Below are 27,683 nucleotides of genomic sequence, written 5' to 3'. Positions count from 1 at the left end.
TGGTTAGCCCATGTTTTCAATATATATGATGGTGTGTTATTATACATATATGTTGGTTTATGTACATTTATTTATATAGTGGGTTTATAAATGTTCCACTCGGAAGAACCTGTAAAGTGAATGTATTGTAATGTGCAGACACTGTTTTGAGGTAGATCTGTAGCTCTGAGATAAACACTCCTTTTGAATAAAACTGATTCTCTCATTAATTCTCAGAATTTCACATTTTGGCTCAGGACTGTATCTTAGAAATGACCACCAACTAGCACTTTTGACTTAATATTTCTTTATTAGTGACTCAAATTTGGTAAAGTTTAACTACTTTTATTCTGGAAACATTTTACTTATAGAGCAGTGTAGTCTGCCAGAAACCATGATTTGTCCAAATATGGGTTTGTACTATGTTTTTTTTTTTTTTTGCTGTAGTGTTGACAGAGATGTTTTGTAAAATGAGGGTGTTGTGGACATATTTTAAGAAAAAAAAAAAAATGGAAGAGGAAAATACCTGCTTAAAAAGTACCGTACATGTGTGGACTGAGTACAAACCTAAACATGGTAGTGAAATAACAGTGTCATTAAGAATCATGTTGACAGTTCTCTTGACAGAAAACAAATTGCAAACAAAATACGTTGTTAGTGATTTATATTTACCATCATGAGCAACATTTTTGCCTTTTGGAAATGACATTAATTAACAACTTAACAATTTAATTATTTTGTTGAAATTAAATGTAATGTGACTGGCAGTATGTGGATAACAAAACATATTTGCAGTGGCAGTTTTCACACACATGAGCTGAATTTCTGAGATAATTTTTGTTTTTTTAGCTAGACTCTAATTTGCACTTACATGCACAAGTGAATTGTCGTGAGCATACTGATGGTGATGTACTATCATCTTGAAGTGAATCTTTAAGACTCTCTCATGGCATCATGTACAAAAGTGAGGGTGGATTGTGCTGTTTTCTATAGGTAGGGGAGTCGTACAGCAGTGTTTTCCTGTGGCTCTTTCAAGTCTTGGCTGTCTCACTCCTCGACCTTGGTGTTCTATAGCTGCTGGGCATGAGAGATGGTGTTAACACTTCTAAAGGCGTAAATCACCTCTCTCTCTCTCTCTCTCTCTCTCTCTCTCTCTCTCTCTCTCTCTCTTTCTGTCTCACCCCCCTCCCTCCTCACTCTCTCTCTCTTCCTCCCTCCCTCACTGATATGTTGTTCTCTCCACTCACTATCTTTGCTCAGAGCTGATTGGAGTCTTCCCAGTCTGATAATGGGCCACATATACACGATACACACACATACACACACCTTTTTACAGCCACAGACCAGAGCGAGGGAGGGAGAGAAAGAAAGAGAGAGACAAAGAGACTCATCAAGTAATTAAGGCCGTGGCTCTCCCTTGAAAATTAAAGGAATGGCCCTTTGCTCTCCTCTCTCTCTCTCTCTCTCTCTCTCTCTCTCTCTCTCTCTTTCTCTTCCTGCTGGGCTGATTGCTGTCTGGCTTCTCTCCTCACCTGAGTATTTCACTCTCTCTCCCAAGCAGCCAACCCACAGTGCATTGTGCTGGTGATTACCCCACTGTGGGTAATTGCGGCGGCGGTTCGCTCGTGTTATTTCCCCCTCTCTCTGCCCTTACAGAGGAGGCACCTCCCCAGAGGCACAAGAGGGCTCGGGGTGCACTTTTAGCAATGTGTGTGCATGTGCGCTATATCTTATTGGAAGCAGCAAGCTAATAATGATTGCAATGCATAAGTTCTGTCCTGGGTATATATTCATTTATTTATTTATTTTAATTCTTCTGTACTTGTGTGGGCACTTAACCATGTCGCCACAAATAATGTTATCACAGATATGTGCAATATTAATGTTATTTGTCCATGGACTCATATAACCTCAGTCTCTTTAGTTATTGAAGGATCTGCCGCTTTTTCACTTTCATCAATAGGCAGTAGATTCTTAGGGTGGATGTTGGATGTGTAAAATCTAGGACTTTGCTTTTGAAGACTAGGGTTTGCATCCCAGCTCCTGCATATTTTTTGGTTTAGGATACAAATGTGCTTTGCTTATAAGGAAAGGAGGGTCATTATTTAATTAATAAATTAATTTTGAGTAATTTTTCACGACATCTTTGCAGACATTTCCCATAGAAAACCAAGTCCTCCTACACTATATGGACTAAAGTTTTGGGACACATTGAATTCAGGTGTTTCTTTTCTAACAGGGGTCTGAGCTATAAAGCAATAATGATAAATGTCATAATATTGGCCTAGTTTTATATTGTGATAAGTATCATTACATTGCATTGGTTAGTTTTGTTTAAATTGTTTTCTTTGCTTTCAAAATGTCTCAAGGATGGTTTTTGCTTAATTTCTCTCAACATTATTTTTTTTATGTTTATAAACCATATGGACAAAAATATTGGGACACATCATTGCTACAGCTTGTAAGATATCCTGTTCATGCTGATTTGAGATATAAACATCAATATTTCCTTAAAGTTTAATGGGAGATTTTTCTTCTGAAGTGAGATGTGAATTTCTAGTTGTGGTAGAAAATTATTATTGACAGACACTGTCAGAGCACGAAAAATATTTTACAAATTTAGAGGCAGACCGTTTGATGCGAGAAAAAAAAAACAAAACAAAATCAATATTGAGAGAAATTAAATTAAATTAAAAACAATCTCTGAGGCATTTGGAAGCAAAGATAACAATTTAAACAAAACTAACCAATGCAACGTAATGATATTTATCACAATTTTTTTTTACATTACATTAATCCTCTTTGTGCTGGCTATCACACGTGGCCTTATTTATCACCATATAAAACTATATTATGACTTTTACCATTATTGTTTTGTAGTCCAGACCCCTGTTAAAAAAGAAACCACCTCGCACTCCATGAAAAGATACATGAAGACCACAGTTATAATATTATTGAAATTGGCTGAGTAAGAACTACAGCGGAAGATGCAAGCTGTATCCTACCATGACTTGACCATGACCATGACTACCATGACATAAAAGTACACAAAGTCAAGGGGGAAGAAAATAGCAGTTTTGAAAAATTTTGGAATTTTTATTTGGATAAAGAGCAAGCACCCTGCAATACTTTTGCCCTCATAGCGTATCTGTCCTTCACCTTAGCCAAGTGCTGTCAGTGCTTAAACATAACTATAAAATCAAAAGTGGTATAATATTGTAATAATACTAGTGAAAAACGAAGCATGTTATTTGTGAATAATTGATATTTTTTGTGCAAGCCAACCTCACCATGAACAGTTTCAACAATGTAAGACTGATATAAACGGATCTAGAAATGCCACGTATTTGCATGCAACAATTCCTGCCAAATTGCTATTTAAAACAGCTGTCAAATGTCTGCCCAGAATTTCACAATTGTTGCATTTGTAGAGATTATATGTATCTGTTCTGGTAGAGATTATACGTATCAGTGGTTTTCAGAAACCACAGATACGTGTAATACAATGGCAACATTTTATTCTGGCAATTGGGTTGGGACACTGTGTACCCGTGTGTTTGAGTACAGTGAAACCCGACAGGTCATGCACATGGTCAGTTCCATCTTTTGCATCTTTATTCAGAGAAAAACAGGTCAGAAAACGGCTTTTACCTGGGCTCCCTCTTCCTCTTTGATAAGAGCAGGGAAATCATAAAGAGCCAGTCCACTTCACTACTGACAGGTTCTTTCACCCCTGAGTGTCAGTGGCTCAGACAACACTGCAGCATCCAAAGATATTTAGGTTTAGTAGAGCAAATTCAGGCTGAAAGGCACACTTTTATTTATTTATTTTGTTACCTGTGGTTACCAAAGATCATACACACTGCTTTGCGGTTAGCTGTTTTTGTCTGTATTTATGTTACTCATTTGATATCGGTAACCTATCCTGGGTGTATCCACTTCAGCCCAGTGTGTGCAGAGATAGGCTCCAGCCCCATGACCCTTAATCAGATTAGTGGGTAGAGAAAATAGAAGGATGGATGGACAGAACAGTTTGATGAAATGAAAAGAGGCATGCTAACACTGCACTTCCCCTATTTTGAAGACATTCTTTTTTCTTATATAGCAAAGCAATATTACGCTTTAATACGTTCATTTCTTGCATGTAAAATTGAATGATACGTGCTGCTTATTTTGAAAGAGTATTGCTTAAGCATCCAATATTCATTGATTAAGTCTGTTATTTGGTGTTTTCCCACAATTATTTTTTGAGGTCCCTCACTTTCCTGGTGGTAGATTCTCCTTTTCCCAAACACAGTATATCCATGAAACTGAAAACTGAGCATTTTAAAGCATCATTTCATTTCCTCCTGTCACATTTACAGAAAATATCTCTCTTTGTTGTGCTCCTGCTGTACCCACAGGAGGATTTGTTTGAAAAAAGCCAGCAATATTAAAGTTGTCTCGATGCAGGGTCATGGGATTTCTTCACTTGGTTCCTGCAGTATCACTGTTTTGACAGTGCGGTCAGTGTAATGCCTCACTGGGATTTAGAGGGCTGGGTGGTTTAGTTTAAGGATATAGTGGATCAGTTCATTTCATTTTTTATTTTTCACTCAAACCCTTTTGAATTACTAACCTCAAGTGCTGTCTGGGTGTTACAAGGACCTGCTGGAAGACAGAGAGCAGACTGTAACTTACAATCACAAAAAATAACCAAGTTATGGCTATGAATCACAACAAAAGACATGTCTACTGCACATCTGGACAAATAAAGAGCACTCCCATCGTATTAGGGGACATTAGGGATCAGGGGCCAAACAATCCCTGTAAGGCTAAAATGACAAGTGGACTGTTTCCTGTTTTTTAGCCTGTGTTTTCTGTGGAGTCCAGTAAAAGCACACATTTCCACAGTGGGAAGGGAGGTGCCAGCTGGCTTTGTTGTTTGGCCAATCCTGTCTTCTGCTCTTTATCCACTTTATCCAGCCAGACTAACTAAGAAAAACCAAGTGGCAGTAATTTGTTAGGTCATCTGATTTTCCCCTTATTTCCCCTTACCATGTCGAACAATCTTTTCTCAGACAAGCCGGCTTTTTAGGCTTGAGGGTTTTTTTTTTGTTTTTTTGTTTTTTTACAGTCCTTGAGCTGATAAATATTTTATTTACGTATATAAAAGCAAAGAGTATTTCAGGGGATCTTCCATGTGCAGCAGAGAACAGAGACAATACACTGGTCCTGCTCTCACCTTGGTCTGAAATCCATCAAACACATGTAGCCTCACTCTGACAATGCCAGTTTCAACTGCAGCATGAGGACATTCAGGCCAAGAAATTATAGTCACTTCTTCACCTCTGCTGTGTGTGTGTGCATGTCTGTGTGTGTCCAAGAAGCAATGAACAGACACTGAAAAGAACACAGGATATGGAACAGAGAGAGGGAGAGCAATAGAGAGAGAGATTTCATCTCCTCTCTGCCTGTATACATATCTGCTAGAATGTAGGTCAGGCAGCCCCAGTCACTCTCCGAGGCTGGAAGAAGGAGATTGCTCTGTGTCTGTGTGTGCGCATACACATCACATGAATAAAGCATGTGTGTCTCTTGTAATATGTGCTTATTTGTGTGCGCTCTCTTGTCCCCATGTGCCATATGTGTGTTTCCATATGATGGCCGTGACAATTCTTGCGTGTGTGTGTCTGTGTGTGTTTAAATGCCTGTCATGTATTGTATGTGTCACTGAAGATGTCATCACAACCCACTTTCCACATTGCAATGTACATAACCATACAATACCCGTTTCATCACTGTTGTATGTGTGTGCCTGTATTCCAGAGCTGCCGGCCTTCCCAGGCTATTTACAGTGTGTACCTTGGCTTTGATAGATATAGGAGCACAGCAAAGGGCAGGCATGGCCCTCCTGATATTCTCCAAGGAGTAGACACACACACACACACACTTGTAGGATGCTGGACTGCAGAGAAGTCTGCTAGTCCTTGGTCATATATTCTTTGTTTGTATCAAAGGAGAAGGATAAGAATAGCTGTGGTGCATGTGAGTCTATAAATGTGCATGATTGTATAAGGTCTGAGATTGTCTGTGGGTGTGTATCTGTTCGTGTGTGTTTGCCTTCTGTTATGTTGTGCTGTGTTTGGTCGCTGTCCTTGGTGCTCAAACTGGCAGACTTTGACTCCATGACTGGAATACTCCACACAAACACACACCTTAAGTCCACAGCTACAGCCATGCTTAGTTGTAATGTTGTGTCTTTTTCCACACAAGTCGGACTCTTGCCACTTGCCACTCTTACTGTTACACGCACACACACACACACACACACACACACACACACACACACACACATGCACGCGCACGCACCAGGGGCATGTGGGATGTGTCCTGATGAGGAGTTAGAGAGCTGTGATTTGTCATCAGCCTCCACATGAAGACCTTCATCAGAGGACAGACCCATCACTTACACTCTGATTATAATGACCAGGGGCCAGGGATAGATGTGTGTGTCTCAGTGTGTGTGTGTGTGTGTGTGTGTGTGTGTGTGTGTGTGTGTGTGTGTGTGTGTGTGCGTGCGTGTTTGATAGTTGTTTGTTTTATGTGGGGTAGACACAGGTGGAATTATTTGGGGAAAAAAAAGTAAAAATGTCCACTATTCAATCTGAAGTTATCCATTTTTTATAGCCGCTTTAAAAACAAATGCCTGAAAGCAGTTTGACTTTGTTTTACATCCTTTTTTTTCTCAATGAAAATTGTTTAAGGGAGCACCGGTGGCTGTAATCAAATACCAACCAGCCGTTGATGCCATTTTCAAAAAACATAAAAGACAGCAGGGCTGTAGTCATAAAATGAAAATATAGTTTGAGTGGCCCATTGTTTCGCATTAGGGTTTCATGTTAATAGCCATTTTAAAAGTTGCCTAAAAAAATAAATCGCCTACAACTAACGGGTGCCGTTCCCAGCTCTACCACGCTTATTATTCATACTACAAAGAAAGTGGACAAGAAAGGTGGAAAACAAACGTGTATGTGTGTGTGCGCCTAAGAGTAGAAAAAGACCCCCTGCTGGTTCAAAGTAAAGTCCGCTTACACACGTAACCACCACCGCTCCTTTTACATAACAGAACAGCCACTGTGAACACTCTCTGTATGCCGATGGTTGTTTGTCCTGAGGGACCAGCTATTGTTTTGATTTAAGCTGCTTTGAGATAGGCTGCGAATGACTGTGTGAGTGCATGTGTGTGCGTGTATATGTGTTATGGGCCGTCTGGTAGGCTCCCTATGGGGGCCTTCATTCTTTGTGATGGTCCCTATACACCATCAGCACCTCATCTGTTGTCTCCCATACATTTTCTCAATTAGCAGCATCGGATGGAAAAAGCCACAGAGACAGACAGGCGGCGTTTGAGTGCATATGTTCAACTCACACCTCCATCTCGTTTCCCTGGTCTGTCGTTATCTCTCTGTGTGTCACGTGTTATTTGACAGTTTTTTTCTTCCTGTGTGGTACATCTTTACCCTTACGCTCTCCTGTATTCTTCCCCTCTCCCTCCCCTTTCCCTCGTCTAGCTTAGCGAAGGATGGCGAGTTGAGGAGAGAAATCATGGAGGCAGCACGGATCATTAGCTATATTTGTCCCCACTTCCTGCAGAAGATGATAGATCTAGCTAATTACCCCATGTTGCCAAGCCTATCGCACACGACACGCGCCCGTCGTTATGGTGGAAATCAACGTTCGCTTGGCGTGTGCCGCATAGCTGATGCTATATGACTATTCATGAGGCTAGAGTCAAAGGAGAGGAGGAAATTTCTGATCCTGTCATGGCTGCATGTGAATATGATTGTTCTGGAAATGATTCTAATGGTACATGTTTTCCATCTTCTTCTTCTTCTCCCCTCTGTGTAGAAAATGAGTTTGGAGGAAACGTGGTGAGCCTTTCCTCTCCAGCTGAACGTCAGTAGGTCACAGTGGGAGCAGAGGTCTGGACCAAAGAGCTGTCTCAAGCCCAAATCATTTCAGGTAGAGTTTTCATGTACCCTGTTCTTACCTTCATACAACTGCAGGAAGTTGTGCCAAGTTGTTTTAGGTCAGAGGTGTCAAACATATGGCCTGTGGGCCAAAACCGGGCAGCCAAAGGTTCCAATCTGGCCCGCGGGATGAATTTACAAAATACAAACTTGACACTGACACACAAAATATTAAGTTAAGGCTTTCAAACTTATTTTAGTTGCAAACTCTTCAAAATGTTATAATTTTATTATATTATTTTTGCTCTAAAATGTTTTGTGCATTTGTAGATTCACTGAAATCTGTAATGCACATGAACAAATGATAAGTTGAGGTGTGATATTATTCAAATTGCACTTATTTTTCTTTAGAAATTTCAGGTTTTTCAAGTTATTCACATTTTTTGTGAAAGCATAGTGTGTAATTGTAAACCATTTCAGAATTTTATTTTATTAAAAGTTCTCATTATTCATAGGCTGTTATGTTATTATTTTACTGGTCCAGCCCGCAGGAGATTAAACTGCTCTGTATGTGGCCTCTGAACTAAAATGACTTTCACATCCCTGTTCTCAACGCTTTTGGCACTTTCATATACAGTGCAGTTCAGTTTATGAAAACGCACAAACAACACAAACCAGTTTAAGGGACACAAATAGCTTCTAGTAGTGGTTAGATTTATTTGGCTCTCTTCTGAGGCAATGCAGTGGGAGTGCAGTCATCAAAGGTATAAAAATATAAGATAGAACCAAGAAGTGTACAAACTTGGATGCAAGTTACAAACACAGCTCTGTTCTTACTAGACAGACTGAGAAATTATCATTGAATTCAGATCAGAGCTGCTCACACTCTTTTTATCTCACCAGCCGATAGGCCATGAGCTATTGTGAAGGTGCTGTGCCCATCTCTGTTGTTGTTGTCTGTCGTCATCTTTGTCATTGTCGTCTTCGTCATCTTCATTAGCAATTTATTCAGACATCTTCTCCGACAAAATTACTGATCGGATTCATTTCAAATTTTGTATGTAGCTTCAATGGGACAGTGTCTACAAAGTTTGCTCACAGTTTTGAGACATTATGAGTTTTTGAATTTTTGAAATATTAAACATTTGCCTTTACTCATAATGGGCCATATTTTGATGGTTTATAACATGGAAATGGTTACAGATATCAATATAGTTACTATTAAGCACTGATAGGAAGTCATATATGGACTTTCATTTATGCCCATGACCTTTGACCTTGAGCAACCGTAAAGGCTCAAACTCAAGGTCACCAAGATCTAGGTTTCAACAATCTTCTTTGAAACTACTGGTCTGATTTTTTTTCTAAATTTTTTATGTTGCTTCCTTTGTACAATGTCTACAAAATCTGTTCACAGTTTTGACAAATTTGGATTTTTGAATATTTTTGCCAGATTTTTGAAATATTAAAAATGATCTTTTTCTTATAATGGATCATATTTTGATGGTTTGTAACATGGAAATAGTTACAGATATTAATATAGTTACTACTGAACACTGATTTGAAGTCATATATGGACTTTCATTTAATTAGTTTAAAAGTGAAAGTACCACCCACTTCTATTGGGAGATTGATCTCCTGCATCAAGACCACAGGACTCTACCGTAGCGACAGAACCTGACAACCTCACAAATTCAAGTGGTTATTGATTATTGGTAGAACATGCCGTTGAGATACAGGATCATTGGTATTATTTTTGAGCCATGTACTGCTGCTGTCACCCTACTAAAGCCATCTCCCATTCTAGTTCTCACCAGATTTTTTTTTTTTTTTTGCCTCTCTCTCCCCTTCTCCATCACCCTCACTCTCCTTCTCACTCACTCACTCGCTTTCCTTCCTCACTCCTCTCTCTGCGCCCACTCAGATGCTATCTCCACAGCCCTTCACACTAATTCAGATGCACTTAGCATCGGTTTGGCACACATGTTTACTGTCACTAGATGATGCATGGCGTAAATACCTATTTGCAGTGAAATTTGATAATGCCAGCACAGTTTTGGTGGCTCCCCGCTGCTGCACTGTACAGAATACCGATGTGATATCAGAATGAGTGTGCGCGTGTGTGTATGGGTGGTGGAGGGTGGGGTTGGGCGCCATATGCCTCAAACGCATTCTCCCAAAACTTCAAGGTGAAAACAAAGGGAACTGATAACGATGTGAATTGTTGTGACAGATGTCTGAGCACCCCCATCCCCCATTACCACCGCCAAAATGATAAACACACATACATATACACAAGCCTAGTTTTATGTCTCGGTGCATATTACAGTAATCGGCCCATATCTTATCATCTTTCATTCCCAGTAATATCCCAATTCTTCTCTATCAAACAGCAGAAACCCCTCGCCTGATTCCTGTGTATCATTCGTCTTTGTCTGATGGTATTCTTCTGTCTTGTTTTATGGTGGAGACATACTAATAATAAGCAAAAGGTACTTTAATTTTCAGAGAAGGTGATTTACATGTTTTCATATTGATGCTGACTGTGAAATCCATATCAACACAAACACAGTTGGCATTTGAACAGCTGCTTTTTCCAATATGTGATCCAAATAAATACTTGCGGTGCATTCCATATCTAGTTCACAAATTCCATGTATTTTCAACAGTGACCAGTCTATGTTAATTTAGGCCCTTCTGTTTGAGGTTAGATGGTGAGCGTTTCAAATGGCTTCATTTCAACACAAACCATTTGTATTTTGAAAGTTAGCAAAATTCTTAAAAATTCAATATGTTGTGTATGTTGCAAAATTGCCAGTTGATTAAAATTTACAAATGACAAAACTTGGATAATATGCCTGTCATATGCATTTATAGGCAGTGATTGGTAGATTGGATTGTGAAGTTGGGCTGTGTTTTTGCCTAATTTTTGGCTTGTGCTTGGTTTTCTATATATCAGTGGAAGTCATGATGAAATACAATGGTATGAAATGAATATTTCCTCTTTGTTTCAGTACACCAAGCATCACGTGCATCACAGAAAGTGATATGTTCTACTTGAATATTTAAAAAAAAAAAATTCAGGTTTGGTCTGTGTTGATTATGTTCATTTTTGCCTTGTGTATTTGGGTGCTACTATAAAAACTGGTCCCTAAAACAGGACAGAGGGGCTAAAAATTCAAACCAGATGAAGACTAATGATATGAAGCAAGGTTGGACGCACTTTGGGTCTATTTTAAAAATAAATATCTACTGAGATAAAAGAGAAACTATTTTTCAGATAAAACACATTTTTATATTATTTTTATATAATTTTTATGCAAAAATCTGCGTGTAATATGGTAAAAAGGACACAAAAAATATGCACTACTATTTTTTCAAATATCTTTTTATTCTCTCAGGGCCTTTTGGGAATCAAGCTAATTATGCAAGGCGGAGTGTTTCACAGAAATGACAGCTGTTGCAAAATCACTGGCGATTTATATGGGTTTAAATAGGCAGGTTCCGCGTGTAACATGAGTGGACACAATGGGTTACACATGAAACCTGGAATGAGACTGCCAATTCATGAAAAACCCACATGTCTGGATTAGAAAAACCACTAGGATCATCAACTTTAACACAGGGTCTTTATTTATAGTGATATATAAGACCATTTCAGGAGATGTTTTCAAGATCAAATGAACTGACACCTAAGTAGTTTTTCCTGTCCCAATTTTGGTCCTATTTTTGGCTCTAATATTTTACTAAAAATTCATTCATTTTGGGATAGCTAAGAGCAAGAATAGAATTTTTTGGCATTTATCTAGTTTTATCTGGCTATAGGTACATCCTGGGGGGAAATATGTCTAAATTTCTCTTTTATTATTGGGTCTAAAAAGCTAGCAAAGTGCCAGGTACTAAAATGAACCTAGTTTCATGGAAGCACCCATTTATTTATTTTTAATTTAAGTCATTATTGTGTGTTGAGTTTGCATCAGTGTTTGTTTAGATGGCCAACCTAAACTTGTGGATCTCAGGCCAACGTGACTGTGGTTATTCACCTTGGCTCATAATGCCATTGATCTGAGGGCTAATTGAGACACAGATAGAAAAGGAGTGGGCTTGCTCCTAATCCGCAATAAGCAGGCTAACCTTCATTATAGCCGTGACATTTTCCCAGGGGGTGCAAAGAGATAGAAGAAGCCAGACTGAATATGAAGGGCTCTCCAACATATGGCGAGCCGCAGAGTCGTGCATGTTTCCTGGGTTCAAATCTCACAAGGAGCCTTAAGGGAGGGAAAGCGGAGGCAACAAGATGCAGACTGCTGCTGCTGCTGTTATTGTTTATGTCTGAGTCGCTTGTTGTTGATGCTGTGCTCAGTGCTGATGCAGGCCTAAACGTAAAAACCAGGGTCCTCAGAGAGTCTGACAGCTTTACATAGGCCCTGTTAGGATGCATGTGTGTGCATTTTAGCCAAGTGCATATTTAAACAAGTCACTTCAAAACACTAATAGACCTTTTTCTAACAGTAAAATACTAATAATATTCAGGCCAGTCCTCATCCAGGACTTTCCTGCATTTTTTTATGATGTTGAAAGATGACTTTCTGACATGCCTAATTTCAATATAAGTAATAATTAAATGGAAAATAAAGGGAAGTAAATGATTCTTATGTATCGATATCTCATGCACATTGAAGCTTTTGCTGCTGCATTTCTAAACACTTGTCATATACAAACATTGTGCTGTTGATACTCCTGGAAAAGTTGAACATTTTTAACAGCAAAATAAGTTTGTTTAGAGAAGAAGTGGGAGTCAACAGGAACAATACTTCCCATGGCTAAACAAAGAAATGAGCGCCAACTACAGAAACTTCAAAATGCATGAAAAAAACACCCACACTGTACACTATGATTGACAAGTGGTCTCTGGGTATTTCACTGCAAATACACCATGCAATTAAAGTAGAGAACAAATATATATTCTGAAGTGGTATTTCATATGCATTTTAGAATTCATAACACATCTGAGCTCTGGAGTAAGGAGGCAGCCACTGCATCAAGGCACATGAAAACAAACTTTGTCTTCACAGACTCACTGGCAGTCATTGGAATAAGCATATTTCAGTTGGCTATTGATAAACCGATTAATTTGTCAGATTAAATGCTATTTTGAAATAATCAGCAACCACTGGTCATTATTTCACAACTCTAGGAATGAACGAATGCAGACATTTGCAGTTCAGGCAGTGTTGTCAGGGTCGCTGCAGTCCAACAACGTCAGTGCTCCTTCTTTTTTTGTTTGTTTGTTTGTTTGTTTGTTTGTTTTTTTAACATCTATATAATGAAAGCTATGTGACCTCTGTGTGTATACGTGCATGTGTGTGTGTCCAGGGATTCACACAACATCCGGGAAGAGCTGACTACTGCAGGTTGGCATGCATATGTATTTTTGGTCAAGGAAGAAACTAGTGAAAATGGCTAGTTGATAGGACCAATATTTTGGGAGATATTAGTAATTTTGGAATACAATAGTGTTACTGTTACGTTGGTATGGCCAGAACACTTTGGCGGTGACTGCTGAACAACTGCAGTACAGCATGCACAAATACACTACAGCATAAAAACTACCACATCTAGAACCCCTGGATCCACACGGGTCAAGGGACTAGTTTATAATAAGTTCAATGCAGTCAGAGTGTAGAATAGATCTCCAAAAGTAGTGTCTCACATTATTATTGTTTTTATTAGACAGTTAGGGCATTGTCATTGATAAACCATTGGTCAGCTGCTATAGTGGGGGTTCTCCTCACCTCCTGCTTTATGCTTGTTCATCTCTTTTGTTTTTCACTATGTGAAAGTGAAACAACAACATTTTCTGAGGTAGGCACCACATGTTGAAAATGCAATACAGTAGGCCTGATTGGTTCTTTGTCATGTTTGCTTTTGTGGAGATTTAGTTGATATATGTATATTTCACACATGTTCTTTACATGTGCCTGTCTCTATTTTGATTTATTTATGTTTTTTTAACAAATTTTTTTTGAAAGTTTTACAGAGAATTGAAAGTTAAGACTCAACATTAATCCCTGGGTAGGCAGGGTATCAGAGAGCAGGAGGGGCAAAGTGTTGCATGATCAGGCAGGGGTGTATGTTTTTATGTGTTTTTAGCTAGTTTTTGTTCATTTTATTTTATTCTAGAACTTGCCTCTCAATGTGCAATTTGTTTAAGTAAAACAAGTTTCTTCCAATACTCTTTGAAAGGGGACTGTCGCTGCATCCCTTGGTATGTACTGTCAAAGACCAATGTGACTGTTTAGAAGAAAGACAGAGGGTTTTCCCCCCATAGGTCTGGTCCATATTGTTGAACACACCTTAAAAGAACGTATGTACAGAGAAGAAAAATGTATACACATAAGACAATTTTCCACTTTAACGGGATTAGACACGTTGATAAAATGTTGAGATTGATTCGGTTCGATTCGATCAGTTTTACTCACATGACACATTCAGTTCTACACACAAATATGCACATATTTACACACAGTGCTCAATGCCCACTATCTGCTTGAATGAGCCCCTGAAAGGGAGAGCAGGGACCTGGACTCATAAGGTATTTTCTTTTTTCCTTTTTTTTTCCTCTCAACAAGAATATCTTTGTCCTTGCCATGGAAACCATAGTTAATTCTCAACTGGGAAAAAAAATCATATGTTTAGTATGTAGACCTTTCTTACACCTCTTCTTACCTACACACCTATACACCCACATAACACTCTCACCCTCCCCAAAATATACCAGGTTGTTCCCTCCCTTCTGCGCTAATAAGATTTACTAGGTATCCTTGCCTTTCATCATTTTATTTTTCTCCCGTTGAAACATTTATGGGCATTCATAAAGAAACACACCATTAGGAGTGAGGGCCTCTACAGTACAGTAAGTGTGCTGTTAATAAATCATGTTTAATAAAAAGAGACATCCAAACAGGGCCACGGCCCCCCTCATAGACCAAATCCAGCGAGCATGAATATTTAGGGACATCTGGAAATAACAGAGCGACGTTCAAGGCGTTAGGGTTCCTGAACAATTTATGATGCATCGGTGAGGGGCAAGACCTACCTTTAGACGGATACTGTATGTAGGTCTGACATACATGAAATAGAGATGGAGAAGCATACTGCTCACTCATGCACATGAACGACCTAAATATTGAGGGAGAAACAGAATAAAAAATGGAAACCGTACAGGAGAAGATCTGTAGAACAACTGAAAGTACCAACTTATATTCATGAATGTGTGCATTAATGATTGGACAGATGGGTAAGAGGGAAAGAATGAATGGATTGAGAAGTGATTTATTGCATCATTACAAAGTGAGACAACAGCATTATATTAACATTATAAAGACAACATTATGAAATTTCTAATATATGACTTCATAAAACATTATTTGCTTCAGGAATGAACAAAGTGGATGTAAATTCACCAACTAATTAATCATTTAATCTGTCTTGGCCAGAGAGGGGTTTTACTTGTTGTTTTATTACCTTTGAGTTATTTCCTGAAATACTGAGGACACTTCTGACATTACAAGTTTAATCAGTGACACAATAAATTGAAAAGATCTCACCTTTGTATAAATAGGTTCATTGTATCCAATAAGAAATATTGGCAAAGAAAATTTTCTAGGTTTTTTTTTCTGAGTTGTAAATTAGGATGAAAGAAGCTCAGACGTTCTTGCTTATAAATGACGTTAATCGTTTTTCTGTCACTGTGTCCATGAAGTGTATCATCCATGTTGCAGACATCAGGTGTAAATTGCGTGTTTGACAAAGGGGAAAAAGTCCTGTGAACCTGAAAGAACATGCATCCAAATTAAAGATAATTTTGTGATGCTGTCTGTCGTGTGTTAAACAGCTTGTTTGTGCCTTCTCTGCAGATGGAGGTGGATGCAGACGATAAGCGCCATCGCACACGCTCCAAAGGTATCCGCACGGATACACACATACACACAGCAGCGCTGCCATTCAGGGTGACCTTCACTCCCCCAACACAAAACACACATGCACAGACATGGACGCACACATACTGTACACACACCGCTGCACAAATCCCAGACTGTCACACTTCAGTTGCCTTTTCTCACTGCTCTCTCTGTTCGTCTACCTCTCTTTTTATATATACTGTAGAAACCAAATCACAAAACCCTTACTTGAAGAACATTGTTCAAAATGAAATATCTACCACAGTGACATCTAATCCTGAGAAACAATACGTAGTGCAAAATAAAAGCAAATTATGTTCCTTTCCAAAGTAAAAAGTCAAGCTGACAAACTGGCCTCTCACTCTCTCTTTCTGTGTATAGTCTTACTGTATTAGTAGACATACTGTATCTGTTATTAGTTGTTCTGATCTGTTATTGTTATTTATTCTAGAAAGGCCAGTTTAGAGACTAGATCACCACCCTAACTACAGGGAGCATTTAAAATGCTCTCCAGGTTCAGCCCTTAACTCCTCACACATTAAAAACATCTAAAAAGAGATGTCTGTGTTTGAATCAGAGGACATGTTTGATGCATATTTTATTTCTGCTTTAGAAAGTATAACATCTTTGACCGAACAAGGAATAAGGTGGTGGCCCTAATTTCTACAGCATGTAAATCACACTCTTTGTAAGCGGTGTAGTGAAGTCCATGACCAAGGCCACGGTTTGATTGAGATACATCCTCTGCTGGTCGGCAAGAGTGAGAACAAATTCAGGAGTGGAAGATTGCCTTTGAATTCAATTCTATATTTATTCTTCTCTGCTGAGCACATTGTAGTATACATTGTATTACTGATGTCATTTTAGCTAATTGTTTGTGGTAAGATGTATGATGAATCCACACTGTTTTGGCCTTGTGTTGTTTTTTTGTCCAATTCTGTTTTGATATTTGAGATTCGCAAAACAGTTTTACTCTCCTCAAAATAAATCTAATCACCCTTATAATTCAACAGCAACATGTTCACATATATTCACCATCTTTTATGCATATATAGTTTGCACAGAACACCTCAAGAGACTGCTTTTATTTTTCCCAAAAATGACTTCACGTCTCACAGTAATCATTCAATGTCTGCTTTAACTGTACACATATAGTAGATTAAATAATTCATAGACATTTATAGAAACGCTCAAGAAATGTTGAGGCATTTTCTAAAATGCAATAAAAACTAAAATGTGTCATCTGTTAATTAACTGTAACCTGTTGTTAAGGAACAGAAGTCCAAAGAAAAGATATTCAGTGTTTTGATTGACCAACTTAGTTGGATTTTTTTTGCAAATATAAGCAAATTTAGATTAGACAAAATTTCAAGCAATGATAACTCATGGCTACCCTCAAATTCACGAGAGAATCATCAGTTCTGAAACATTTTTTCTGAACACAAAAAGAGTTGAAGTCTTTTATTATTAACAGTAGATAACATTATGAAAAGATTCAGGAAGTCCAGGGAAATCTCAGTGCGTAAGGGCCAAGGATAGAAACCAATGTTGAATGTGTGTAACCTTCAAGCACTCAGGCGCCATTGTATGAGAAACTGTCATGTTACAATGATGAAAATAGACACGTAGTTACAGGAGGAATTTGGAAAACCATTTTCACTCAACTCAGTCCAGCACTGTATCCAGAAATGTAGTGTGAAACTGTATTACAGAATAATGAAGCCTTATGTCAAATCTGTATGGAAACGCTGCCGAGTTCTCTGGACTTGAGCCCAGTCTCAGATGGACAGAAAGACAGTGCAAACGTCTGCTGTGGTCAGATGAATCCAGTTTACCCTATTTTTGGAAATAACACGGGGTTTTATATAATAACAAGAAAAGCACTTGGAGAACGCAGACCTCTTCCAAGAACCCCCCCCCCCCCCCCCCGATGACCACCAAAATTTAGTAATTTCTTCTTTGTGCCAGTATCAACATTTCCTGAAAATTTCATGAAAATCCGTCCATAACTGTGTGATGGTCTGGAGTTGAATGAGCGTCCACATGCCTGATCTGCGAATGTGTTAAGGGTCCATCGACGTGAAAACATAGAGTAGAATTTTACAAAAACAAAAGCTGCCATCAAGGCCACATCTTTTCCTTTAAGTCTGTGGTTATTTCATCAGGACAATGCCAGACCTCATTCTGCTCCAGTTCAGTAAATATATCTTCGTAGTCACAGAGTGCATGAGCTGGACTGTCCACATCCATCTCCTACTGAAAGTAAATGGACATCATGAAGAGGAGACTCAGACAAAGGCCTCTGCAGACCGTTGAGTAGATGAAATCACAGAAAACAACAAGAACAAACAAAAGGTCAACATACAAAAGTGCAACAAAATAGTGTCCTCAGTTCAACTATTAAAACATCTAATGAAAAGGAAAGGTGATGTAACACAGTGGTAAACATGTCTCTATCCTGACTTTATTCAGTGTTTTGCAGGCATCAAAATTTAATGTTGTTTTTTATTAAAAAGAAAATTAGCTAATAATTTTAGAAAATGCCTAACTTTTCCAGATGTGTGTTTTTATTGAAGAATAGCACATTCCTGCACAGAATTGCCAGAATTTTTTCGATATAATCACAAGAGCATACTCTGACCACCAGAGAGCACTCACAGTGTATTTTCCAACTGATAAACTCAAGATAATGACATAGTTTCCAGCATGATTATAATTAATCTTTTTTTAAGTTGTTCAAACAAACACAAGCAGTTTTCTTTGACATTTTACTGAGTTAAAGTGTTTTGATGGTAATTTATTTCATGATGAACCTACGCGGATCATAAGTCACAATGATCAACTATTCAGCAGGTCCTTTTAATGCGGTGGATTTAGCAAGCACAAGTCAGCCCTGTTGCATAATCTCGTCTCTCTCTCTCTCTGTTTCTCTCTCCCTCTCAGTGCCTGTGGATCCAGCATTAACAGAGCTTTTCAGGTCAGTGGGATTGAAAAAGTGCACTGCACCGATTCACAAACACAACATGCACAGACACTCATAAAATAGCCACAGAGGTACAAACACACACACTCACACAAAATTGGCCTGTTATTTTCTTAGCGCCGAGATAGAGACAGTCAAACAGTGGCCGAATCAGCTGTCACTGTTACCAACCACACATTCCTGCCTTTCTTGCGCTGTTTGATAGCTGCCTTCACAACAACAACCAATCACTGGTGCCTTCTTCCTCTTCGTTCTGTCCTTCCTGCTTTCCCTTTTTTCTGTTTCTTCAGCTGTGAAGAAATCCTTATGGTTAGTGCGCTTTCTCTCTCCCTATTGCTCACTCTCTAAATTTATCTCTCTACACAATCTCTCTCTCTCTTTAGACATCTTCACCGTCACAACGGATCATAACAATAGAACAGAAATAAGAAGAACCAAATTCTTTCTTCCCTCTAGTTACTACAATTCCCCCCTATGAAATATTAAACATGAGGGTTTTCTCCCCTTTTTATGTTCCAACTAGATGAGCTAAATAATTCTGTTTTTGTCTCATGTACTTGATGATATTTAGCATGATAGCCAATTATCAGTTCATTAGCCATGCAGTACGAGTCTTTATCTCTCTCTACGCCTACAGCCTTAAAGTTCTTATTGGGTGAGTTGAGTGGGTGGAAGGTGGAATAACTTTATTTCAAATTTGAAGGATTTCTTTGTGACTAGAAAAGTTTCTTTTCTCTATTTTTTAAAAACTATTGTTAGGGTTTTTAATTTGTTTGTTTGTTTTTTTTAAGATGAAATTGAATATTAAATTTTTGTTGACGGACATTCACGTTGTGGCCAAAATTAATGTCACTGTTCATTATTTTGTGAGTTTGTTTTGTAGTGCTGTCTTAAAGTCCAATGATATTTATTATACCGTATGATATAGTCAAAGTATCCCACAATGCATTGTCTACACCAAAGATATTCTATACCTGGGGTGTCAAACTAATTTTAGTTCAGGGGCCACATACAGACCAATATGATCTCAAGTTGGCTGGATCAGTAAAACAATAACAATGAAAAAAAGTATAATTTAATTATGAAATATTTTAGATCTACAAGGTATCCTTTAACAAATGTGAATAACATGAACAACCACAAACAACCTGGAATTTCTTGAAAAGTAAGTGCAGTTTTAATGATATTATGCCTCAGCTTTATGCATGTGCATTAGAACTTACAAATCGCAGTGGATCTAAAACTGCAAAAAAAAAAAAACAAACAAAAAACATTTAGTAACAGGCAGAATATTGTTAAAATTGAACTTACTTCAACTTATTTACATTTCATGTTGTTTGTATTGGTTCAAGTTATTCACATTTTTTGTGAAAGGATAGTTTATAAATGTAACTATTTTCATGTAATTTTACTTTTTACGCTAAAACAAAGTAAAAGGTTTGGAGTTGTCTTTATGTATAGGTTATTATGATAGTATTCTACTGGTCTGACCCACTTGAGATTGAATGTGCCTGTATGTGGTCCCTGAACTAATATGATTTTGACACCCTCGACTTTTAATATCTTCAGTGTAATTTTTGCATTTTCGGATTGGTGGCCCTGTTTTGGCCCATGGGCCATATGCTTGGCATGCCTGTTCTATACACTGTGGCTATAGTATGCTTCCTGTTTATGGTCAGGTGTGTTGAGAAAGCCAGGGAGATGAATGAAAGTAGACTAATAAAGGCTAAAGAAAAGAGTAAAACAATCATATGTTTGACTCATAACTAAAATGGATAACTATTAGATTTATTTTCCTGCTCATAATTGACTCCTTTGGACAAATTTTTATTTTGCCAGATCTTATGAGAGTGCATTGCTGAGACAGTCAATCCTCCCCTCATCTTTGTGTCCGAAAAATGTCATTTTAACATAGCATGTTTTGGCAATATGTGGTTTAGTGGGTCTGGTTTTTAGCTTACTGGCCGACAGGCCATAAGCTATTGTCGTCATGTAGCGTCTGTCGTCATCGTTGTCGTCGTCTGTCATCGTTGTCATCTGTCGTCCGTCGTGTGTTACAAAAATTTCAATCGTCTTCTTCTCCAAAACTACAATTCCAATTGACTTCAAACTTGGTATACAGCTTCTTTATGATGATGTCAACAAAAGTTAGTGAAATTATTTGGATTCGGATCTGATTCTAGATTTGGTGCAACTTTGAAAAATTTTCCCATTATAAGAGATAGGAAGTGGATTAATACAATAAATCAGTAAGTATCAGTGATATCAAGTTGGAATTTGAATTTTTTACAGATCTGATTGGAATATGACCAAAACATGGTAGCCATATGCTGATTTGCTTGGCACCATTAAACTGGATTTGAATTTGTTGTTTTGAGGTGTCCAAATTCTTACATGTCTGTGTGTTACAGAAGCACGTGTTTGATTGTTTACAAATAACATCATCCAGGTAAAGAAATCCGGTCACGTTATTGTCAACAACCAATCGCCGACTGTATTTCCTTCGGGCATGCGTAGTGTGATCCTTTGCACATGTTATTTGTTTAGAAATAACCTTGTTCACGTGATCAGAAGAGGATTTTAATTTGGCTGGTAAGCTACAGGGCCATTGGTCCTATTTTTACTTAGGTGATGATTGTGTGCTCACTTATCCCATTGACTATGAAACCCAACTGACACAGAGATGGTACACCTTCTTGTATATTTTGCACTATTTATTATATAGTGAGTAGAGATCAACAGAGTGATTCCAGCCACGTTCATGTTATAAGTGTCTGTTATAGAGGAAGATATGACTGAACCAGTTTTTATACATTAGATATATTGTTAGATAACACTGTAAATGACTGAAGCTGGAAGTTGTTTTGAAAATTACTTAAGGACCAATTTGACCAAAAATCATTGTATTAAGTTGCCATACGTGTCAGACTTAAGGCTTGGTCTGAGTGGAGGGAGGCCTTATTCTGGCAGTAAGGGCAAATGGAACAGTTTATTGACTTATGTTACACATGGTACAACACAGTCTCTTGGGAGGCTGAGGAGTATAGCCCAAAGGATGCTTGAGTTCATTACTGTTAGCCACTCAGCCGCCGTGTCCACATGTAGCTGTTAGATCAGGTTGTGACAGTCACGTTATCCATAGACCAGTCACGCTGCTTATATACATGCTTCACTTTCTTATTATATCCAGTTATTTGCTCAAAGTATAACCTGCTTGGTAATTTGGGGTTGGGTGGGGTGTTTTGGTGTCCTCTACTTGTCTTTGCAAGTTGTTTTCACTGTAGGAATGTGTGGATTTCATTTTGTCCTTGGCTGTGTGTTAGGGGCTGGTTGCAGCTAAGATAAGGGTTCCTGCCTACCTATATATCAATAAATATTATTCCACCTGGAAGATTACTGTGTAGCCTTTAGCTGATATTCATAGATAGTACAAGGTGTACTCTCTCTCCTCCCTCTCTCTCCGATCCTTCTTCCCCCTTTATTTCCATGTCTTTCCCCCTTTTCCCCATTTTCTATCATTCTCAGCTCCCCTTCTCTCTCTCTCTCTCTCTCTCCCTCTCTCTCTCTCTCTCTCTCTCTCTCTCTCTCTCTCTCTCGCTTTTCCTCCCTCGGTCGTCATCTCTCTCACTCTGCTGCTGCCTGCAGATAGTAATTAATCAGGGGATCGATGTGAAGCCTATCTCCAGGCTGAGGCGTCTATAATGTCGATAATATGCTCGATGGCCTCTCTCCCCAGAGAGAGCTGATAGTCTTCAGGACGAACACGCTTGACTTTGCATGGAACAGCCTGGACTGGGTCAGATAGGCTCTAGCTGCTATGCTTGTGTGCCCGTATGTGCATTACCTTCTCTTGTGCATCCATGTAAGGCGTAAATACAGGAAAGGGTTGAGATGGTCATTGGGGTCACAGAGCAGAAAAAAACTGGAACAGAAGGCCTAGTTATAAACAGAGTAACAGCAGTGGTTCTTTGTACATTACAAATGTGAATTGCGTCATTTATTTAAACATACAACTGTTGTGCTGTTTACTGCTGGGTGATTATTAAACTTATTTCAAGTTTTCAGAAGAAAAAATACATACAACACGTGCATTTATGTTATTGATTAATTATTGAAAAGCAGCAACATAGTTGACAAACTCATAAAACCAAGAGCTTGAAAAGTTTATGTTGGGATGTCATTTTCATTTTTTGACTGTTTATTGTTACTTACTATTAGGTTGTTGTTCACCGCTAATTGTAACTATTTTCATTTTCTAATAAGCTTATGTATTAATTATTAATTACAATAATTTTCCGCTATCTTTAATGTAATAGTGTGTTTTAGCTGTGGAAATAAAGAAATGCATTAGGTGTTCAAAGTTTGTACACTTCAGGAAAATTGTAATTCACATTGAGGATAGTGATTGTGAAAATCATCATATGATCACCTGCTCCTACAACTGGCTCTTTATACACCTGAGCAGTACTAGATTTTTTTAGAGCATGTGACTCCGTGTCAGACCTTTCCCTCTTTATTCTCTGCCGTGGTGCTGCACTGCTCTGACAAGACGGCGTTGGCAGCTGTAGATTACTATCAATATTTTCTAATTGTTTCAGCTCCTCCAATACCGTTAACTGTCAGTACCATAATTGCTAAATTGTCATCTCCTGATTTCCAATAGAAGGACATTTGGCTGCGTGGTGTGAAAATGGTTTATGTGTTTGTGAATGAAATATTTCTACAGACGGAGAGGAGCTGGTCACCTTATATAACAATTTGATGGTATCATAATGACCAGCACTCACCTCTTCATGAACAGACAGCACTTATTAGGCTTCAAGTAATTTGCAAGAAGTTGGTGCAGTCAGGAGATGAATCTGAGAGGAAACATAAAAGCCAACCGTACAGCTTCAGGATAAGAATACAAAAATGTTCCTTCATTAAGAACCTTTAGTCTTGCAGAATCTCAGTGTCATTATTGATACTTTGCATTATATGACACATGGGAAACAGGACACAAATAAAGGTGGGAGTCTGACATGTGGCAGTTTAAGGAGGTTGTTCTCAGTGTGTGTGTTTGTCTATGTGTGAGTGTGTGTGCAGTCATAGCAGCAGTAGATATGAAACACACTGAAGGTAAAGGCTTCAACTTCCATTCACAGCTCCAATTACATGGTTGAATTTCTTTTATGAAAGAAAATATAAAGATAGCTTTAACAGAGACCCCATCTCAATAAACCTCATCGTGGTTTCTGTACACGAGAGGTGGGATGGGGGGAGGGGGGGTTATGCTAGACAGAAAGCTCACAGCATAAACATTCCCCTCCACATCTCTCTTTTGTCATTTGCATATTTACAGTCTGCAATGCTAATCATGTTTATTTGGGTGTGTAAGTACTGCGCACGAGCTCAATGGGGGAGGAAGGTCTCTTACCAAAGATTGTATGTTAGAAGCACTGGGATAAAGATTGCCCCTATCTCCCCCCATTCTGGAAATGAATGGTTCCTCCTCCAGTAATCCAATTTCAAAAGACAAAAAGAGCTATCTTACATAACTAGGACAGCACAGGCTTTTGCTAATTATGGAGTTAATACACAGTAAAGAATTCCCCTGATTTGAAACAAAAGCCAAGATTTGGGAAGATTTTTTGTGTTTAGAATATCGTGTATTTGTTCAAGTGCAATTCAAACCGGAGGTGGTAATGATCAGTAATTAATCGATTAATGGCTGTGAAGACTTAACATGTACAGTAGGTCTGTCCTGAGAGAACTCAACAGCCAAACAAAGACACTCACTTCCATTGGTGCTCCTTCGGAAGCTCCACCCCCAAATTAGTTGACGTTGAATGTGGTTGAGGGTTCCAGAGATGAGGTGTACAAACACCACATTTTTTTAGCAGACCATGACAAGATACCCGCTGAATTTGACAAAAATATGCATTGAATTATAAAAGCTTACTCAGGCCTTAACAAAATAAAAAATCTAATAACATAATAATAATAATAATAGAACTCACATATTGTTTATATTAACCCTTAGCGTACAAAACATACAGATCAATCAATCAGTCAATCAATCAAATTGTATTTGTATAGCACCACATCATAACAAAACTTATCTTATGACACTTTGCATTTAGAACAGGTTTAAACCACACTCTTAAGGCAATTCACAGAAGCCCAACCAAATCTTCCAGGAGCAAACACTTGGTGACAGTGGAAAGAAAAACTACCTTTAACAGGAAGAAATCTGGAGCAGACCCCAACTCTGAAGAACGGACGTCTGCCTTGACCATTTGGGGTTAAAGAGAGAAGGTTAGAGAGAGAGAGAGAGAGATTGGGGGAGGGGTAAATAGGGGGGAGACACATGGATGCACAGCAAACTAAACTATAACTGGTGTTGCTAGTATAACTACCAATACCTAGAACAAACATCCATAACTGTTAATACTACTACTCCAAATACAAGTACAACAGTGGATATACAGGGTTCCTACGCAAGTATGGAAAGTATGGAAAAGTATGGAATTTGATTTTATAAATTTACAGATCTGGAAAAGTATGGAAAATGGAAACAAATGTATGGAAAAATATTCATGTTTCTAAGACTGTCACCACTGTTCTATTTTCTAAAACATAAAATTATGACTATCTAAAAAAAGAAATGAATCGATCTGTTTTTTTAATGCACTTGCTAGTGCATCTAAAATGTTTGCATGAAATGTTTGTGCTATGCGTCCCAGAAAACATTTGGGCAGATTGACAAGTTGAATGCCCAGCCTTCTGCTCTTATCCTCCTCCAACCCATTTTAAGGCCCACCCAGGTGTCATCACGTTTCACTGCTGCTTCGAGGGACAGGTGATGTCCACACACTGTTCATGAGTGAACTATTCAATATGCCTTGTATGATTGTTGGCAGAACTCATCATGGGTAGATGTAAATTCTCTGACGACTGGCTCATAAATCCCAAACATAAAGACTGGTTGGCTGGTTGGAATTTTTTTACTAAGACATCCGAAAATTAAGGTCTGGAACAAGTATGGAATTTTGAAATTTCAATTGTGTAGGAACCCTGGATATACTATCAGTTTGAAGTTTGCTAAGGTTCTGGCGTGGTACTGTCCGTCACTGTATGTTACTCATTTGTGCCCTCCACATGTTGCCTCTCTCTGACTTATTCTGATTTTTGCTGACCTACTACTGTGATGAATATGATACGCTGCAAGTCTGGGTGCCAGTCTTAATTTTAAGAACATGAGGAGTAGCACGATACACCACACCACAGTGGTTGGACACCTTTTAGAGTAGGTGACATGCATTATTAAAGGTAATCCATACAACTTTTCTCATTTGTGTAAATGTGAGCATTGATAGTAAGACAAAAAGCCATGAAGCATGAAACTGAAAAACAGTCTGACAGATAGGCTCAGAGGTGCCATACCCAGAGCTTTGTCTCTCAGACAGAACTGCATTTACTCTAATAGCAATGCAATCATTGAAAAGAACCAGTTAAATCAGAGGTCCTTTCATTTTTATTTTGGTCTTTCCTCACGCTGTGTGATGCTGTTACTGGCTGGATGTACATAGTGACTGCCCAAAGGTCGACACGCAGGAACACATTGAGCACAGCAAAACAAGAGGAAAATAGAAATACAGGCAGAGGGCAGGGTTTCTGCAGGTGAATGCACCACCACATGCTGACAGAGGGTCAGAAGTGATGATTGTGAATCGTTGTTATTGTATGAGTCTACATATTAATATTTCAGAAAAATGTGTCAGGATTTGCCTTTAAAAAATTTCAAATCATTGAAATTTGTATTAAAAAAAAAAGTGTGAACTGATTGCACTCACAGCAATAATTTAAAATCAAAAACCAAATCAATTCACTCAATGTTTCAAAAGCCGCATTAAGTATTATTACTTTAATTGAATTATTAACTGACTGATAAGGTGTTGGTTGAGAAGAATTTACTCCTAAAGTTCTAGGAATAGCACATCTTAAAGACTAAAGAAACTATTACTCTGCATGATGATGTTTTTTTGGGAACAGGGAGTGTGATAATTTGATGTATATATCTGAGATTGCAGCTGAAATTGCACACTGTGTAAAAGCTATTGGTATGTAAAGATTTTCAAGGTAGACATCTGAGAGCCTTAGGCTGATGTGGGGAGGTAAACTATTCACTGCCTTATTTGCATTCATCAAAAAATCCAAGGAAACCAAATCCAGATTTGCACGATTTCACCTTGAGCACGTAGATTTCATTGTCAGTCCCGCTGTACTTCAGCGCTGAAGTGTTGAGAACAGTTAAGTAAGGTGGATAACGGCTAAAGCCCCTCATTTTCCTCCTGTCAGATTTCTGCTACCATACAAAAGACATAAGGTTGTCCTCTGTCGCCCACTGGCCCAATGAGAGAGGCGTACAGCACTGGCCCCGACTGTAATTGCCGGTGTCACCGCTGAAACATGGCCGAACAGGAAATGATCAAGTTAATGAAACGTTTTAATTATTCAACGTAATTGTGGAACGTGATGAGCGTGTCGGTGAATCCCTGATTTGGCTGTTCACACAAGGTGTCTCCAACATCCTCACACATTCACATGCTGACTCTCTCTCTCTCTCTCTCTCTCCCATTCCCTTTGTCTTACACACATGTGAACACTTGCTCTCCCATGGTGCTCTCCCTCATCCTTATTACTCGCCATTCTCTTCCATGATAGAACGAGAGAGATCTGTCTGTGTTATAATTACTTGCCCTTGTCTGCTCTGGGTCGTTACTCTGAGCGGCCCACCTCAGCCCCCACCGCTGAGCCTGTATG

The 27,683-nt window shown here is 38.6% G+C and overlaps 1 protein-coding gene across 3 annotated transcripts in view; it reads left to right on the top strand.

Moving 5' to 3' along the window:
* Positions 1–27,683, top strand: part of myt1lb (myelin transcription factor 1-like, b) — a 110,328-nt gene that overhangs the window by 27,928 nt on the left and 54,717 nt on the right. For all 3 annotated transcript variants that reach the window (XM_030126570.1, XM_030126571.1, XM_030126569.1), the window contains exons 2-4: positions 7,870–7,983; positions 15,851–15,896; positions 18,839–18,872. In XM_030126570.1, the coding sequence (XP_029982430.1) occupies positions 15,851–15,896; positions 18,839–18,872 (80 nt within the window). In that variant the 5' untranslated portion in view covers positions 7,870–7,983. The remainder of the gene's footprint in view (positions 1–7,869; positions 7,984–15,850; positions 15,897–18,838; positions 18,873–27,683) is intronic.

This window comes from Sphaeramia orbicularis, chromosome 22 (genome assembly GCF_902148855.1).
Source record: "Sphaeramia orbicularis chromosome 22, fSphaOr1.1, whole genome shotgun sequence".
NCBI classification, from domain to species: Eukaryota; Metazoa; Chordata; class Actinopteri; order Kurtiformes; family Apogonidae; genus Sphaeramia; species Sphaeramia orbicularis.
Note: the sequence above shows the minus strand (reverse complement) of the source record. Positions and strands in the feature narration are given on the sequence as shown.